The sequence below is a fragment of the Culex pipiens genome, chromosome 3, assembly GCF_016801865.2.
Source record: "Culex pipiens pallens isolate TS chromosome 3, TS_CPP_V2, whole genome shotgun sequence".
In the NCBI taxonomy this organism is placed as follows: Eukaryota; Metazoa; Arthropoda; class Insecta; order Diptera; family Culicidae; genus Culex; species Culex pipiens.
The window spans coordinates 110,189,181-110,192,423 of NC_068939.1; the positions used below are offsets into that span (position 1 = coordinate 110,189,181).

Below are 3,243 nucleotides of genomic sequence, written 5' to 3' on the forward strand. Positions count from 1 at the left end.
TTAGGTGGTGTTCTTTCTGGTGCTATTTCTGTTTCTACGGTTGTCGCTGATGGTGTTGGTGCTGGTTGTGGTTGTGCTGGTGGTTGTGATGTTGTTGTTGTTGCTGTTGTTGTTGCTGTAATCGTAGCTTTTTTTATCTCGTCACACTTTTTCCCGTTATGCAGTGGTTTTGCACAGTGGCGGCAAGTTCTCACTTGCTGGCTGTAGCTAATATAAGGGTAATTCTCTACCAACTCACACGAAATCGGGAAAAGTTGCCCCGACCCCTCTTCGATTTGCGTGAAACTTTGTCCTAAGGGGTAACTTTTGTCCCTGATCAAGAATCCGAGGTCCATTTTTTGATATCTCGTGACGGAGGGGCGGTACGACCCCTTCCATTTTTGAACATGCGAAAAAAGAGGTGTTTTTCAATAATTTGCAGCCTGAAACGGTGATGAGATAGAAATTTGGTGTCAAAGGGACTTTTATGTAAAATTAGACGCCCGATTTGATGGCGTACTCAGAATTCCGAAAAAACGTATTTTTCATCGAAAAAAACACTAAAAAAGTTTTAAAAATTCTCCCATTTTCCGTTACTCGACTGTAAAAAATTTTGGAACATGTCATTTTATGGGAAATTTAATGTACTTTTCGAATCTACATTGTCCCAGAAGGGTCATTTTTTCATTTAGAACAAAAATTTTCATTTTAAAATTTCGTGTTTTTTCTAACTTTGCAGGGTTATTTTTTAGAGTGTAACAATGTTCTACAAAGTTGTAGAACAGACAATTACAAAAATTTTGATATATAGACATAAGGGGTTTGCTTATAAACATCACAAGTTATCGCGATTTTACGAAAAAAAGTTTTGAAAAAGTTACTTTTTGCGTTTCTCTTTGTTTCGTCGTCCGTGTCTGTCGCGGGTGACCATGAACGGCCATGATCGATGACGACCAACTTTTTTAAAACTTTTTTTCGTAAAATCGTGATAACTTGTGATGTTTATAAGCAAACCCCTTATGTATATATATCAAAATTTTTGTAATTGTCTGCTCTACAACTTTGTAGAACACTGTTACACTCTAAAAAATAACCCTGCAAAGTTAGAAAAAACACGAAATTTTAAAATGAAAAATTTTGTTCTAAATGAAAAAATGACCCTTCTGGGACAATGTAGATTCGAAAAGTACATTAAATTTCCCATAAAATGACATGTTCCAAAAATTTTTACAGTCGAGTAACGGAAAATGGGAGAATTTTTAAAACTTTTTTAGTGTATTTTTCGATGAAAAATACGTTTTTTCGGAATTCTGAGTACGCCATCAAATCGGGCGTCTAATTTTACATAAAAGTCCCTTTGACACCAAATTTCTATCTCATCACCGTTTCAGGCTGCAAATTATTGAAAAACACCTCTTTTTTCGCATGTGCAAAAATGGAAGGGGTCGTACCGCCCCTCCGTCACGAGATATCAAAAAACGGACCTCGGATTCGTGATCAGGGACAAAAGTTACCCCTTAGGACAAAGTTTCACGCAAATCGAAGAGGGGTCGGGGCAACTGCTGTGTGAGTTGGCGGAGAATTACCCATAAGCCAAGTCCGACTCCACCTGGATGAAGGACGGAATTGGCTTCGACAGGACCATACGAACAGCTCGAACTCCATTTGGGATCCCGGGAAAATAATCCCGCCAGACCTCGTTCCGAATGGAACGGACCTCTCCGTAGGCCTCGAGGTGAGATGTGATTAGATCGTTAGGCATGTGCGGCGGTAAATCGTGGACTCGAACCTGAATCGCGTTGTCTTCCACAAAGATGGGAATCGCGAAGTTTCGGCCACTCCATCTTAGGTTATGTTTGAGATTGTGCTGGTCAGCTAGTTCCGAAGCTTCCTCCGGCGATCCTAGCTCGATGATGACGTGGTTTCGTGAATTATTGAACTGAAGATTTTTAGTCCGTTTCAGATCCAGTGTAAGGCCTTTGGCGATGAATTTCGATACCGTTTCGATATCTGGTCTAACTGGCATGACGTTGAAATCGAGCACGACGGCATTGCGGCGATATTTCGACATCGCGAACAATTTTTATCACGGCCCCGACAGGGGAAAAAAGAACAAAAGAAAACCGTAGAAGTTAGCGCTTACGTCCGACAGCAACGAGAGCGAGCTGTCGACTGAAATGGTGACAGATTTTGTGGCGAAAAAAAAAGTGTAATATTACATCAGGAATTGGTGAATTTTCATCAGTTTCTGATGAATATTCATCAGGTTCACATTTTTACACAATTTTTGATTAATATCACTCAAAAAATGAGTAATATTCAACCAACCAAATTTTCAACATTCCAAAATTCAACTTTTTTTTGCTGTGTAATATGAACGAGTATATGTTGGCATGATGTAACAAAATGAGTGAATTTCGCGTACATTTCAGGGCATGATCCCCTGGATGCACTGAGCCCGAATCCCAAATATGATCGTGACAGGACCTGGCGCTTTGACTTTGAAATTTGAATGGGATTTAAACCCGTATAATCGGTGCGTTTTGGTTTTGAGTTTTGAGTCCCTTAATGATTTTTGAATTTTTCATCAACCTCACGAGCTCATAGTTCGTGTTCCAGGGCACAACCCAGGAACAACCAGGGAACCGAAGAGTTTGGAAAGATTCGTCAAATATTAAGAATGCTATACACGGAAAACCGGCATTAGTCTTTAAAGACTTATTTTTAGCCTTTTTTGAAGTTCGGTCATTATTGTCAGAAAAAAGCCTAAAAATTAGTCTTTTGTTGGGCCTAAATTTTAGGCTTTTTTTAGAACTTAGTGCAAAACTTAGAAAAAGACTAAATTTAAGGCTTTTCTGTACTATAAACTTTGGTTCACGATTTGACATGTCAAATCAGAAAAAGTTGAAGTTGCCGGTGGTGGTTGCTGTTCGTCGGACAGGGGCAGGATTTTGGCCAGTTTGCAGGTAAGTTTTTGTGTTTTTCCTGCCGGAAGGTTCGGCCGGAGTGAGACGGCGGCCGAACGAAATGTCTGCTGTTTACCGGGTTCCCAAATTCTGGTTCTCGGTACGGTGGAGGAAGACGGGAAGCGTGTTTTTTGCGGATGCAGGAGGGAAGCAACTTTTTTTTGTGGACGGACGTGTGGACAGAAAATGGACGTGTGGAAAGAAAATCGCGGAATGAATCCGCCGGGGATTGAAATCCAAAGTGGAAGCGAAAAAGGGCAACGAAGCGGGAGTGGACAACCGACGGTGGCGGTGAAAA

The 3,243-nt window shown here is 40.6% G+C and overlaps 1 protein-coding gene across 1 annotated transcript; it reads right to left on the reverse strand.

The window, feature by feature from the left end:
• Window positions 1–2,050, reverse strand: LOC128093383 (uncharacterized). The gene is made up of 2 exons (XM_052709944.1): window positions 1,566–2,050; window positions 1–127 (listed from the first exon to the last, which is right to left on the reverse strand). The coding sequence occupies exons 1-2, from the start codon at window positions 2,048–2,050 to the stop codon at window positions 1–3; spliced, it is 612 nt and encodes a 203-aa protein (XP_052565904.1).
• Between the last annotated feature and the right edge of the window lie 1,193 nt (window positions 2,051–3,243).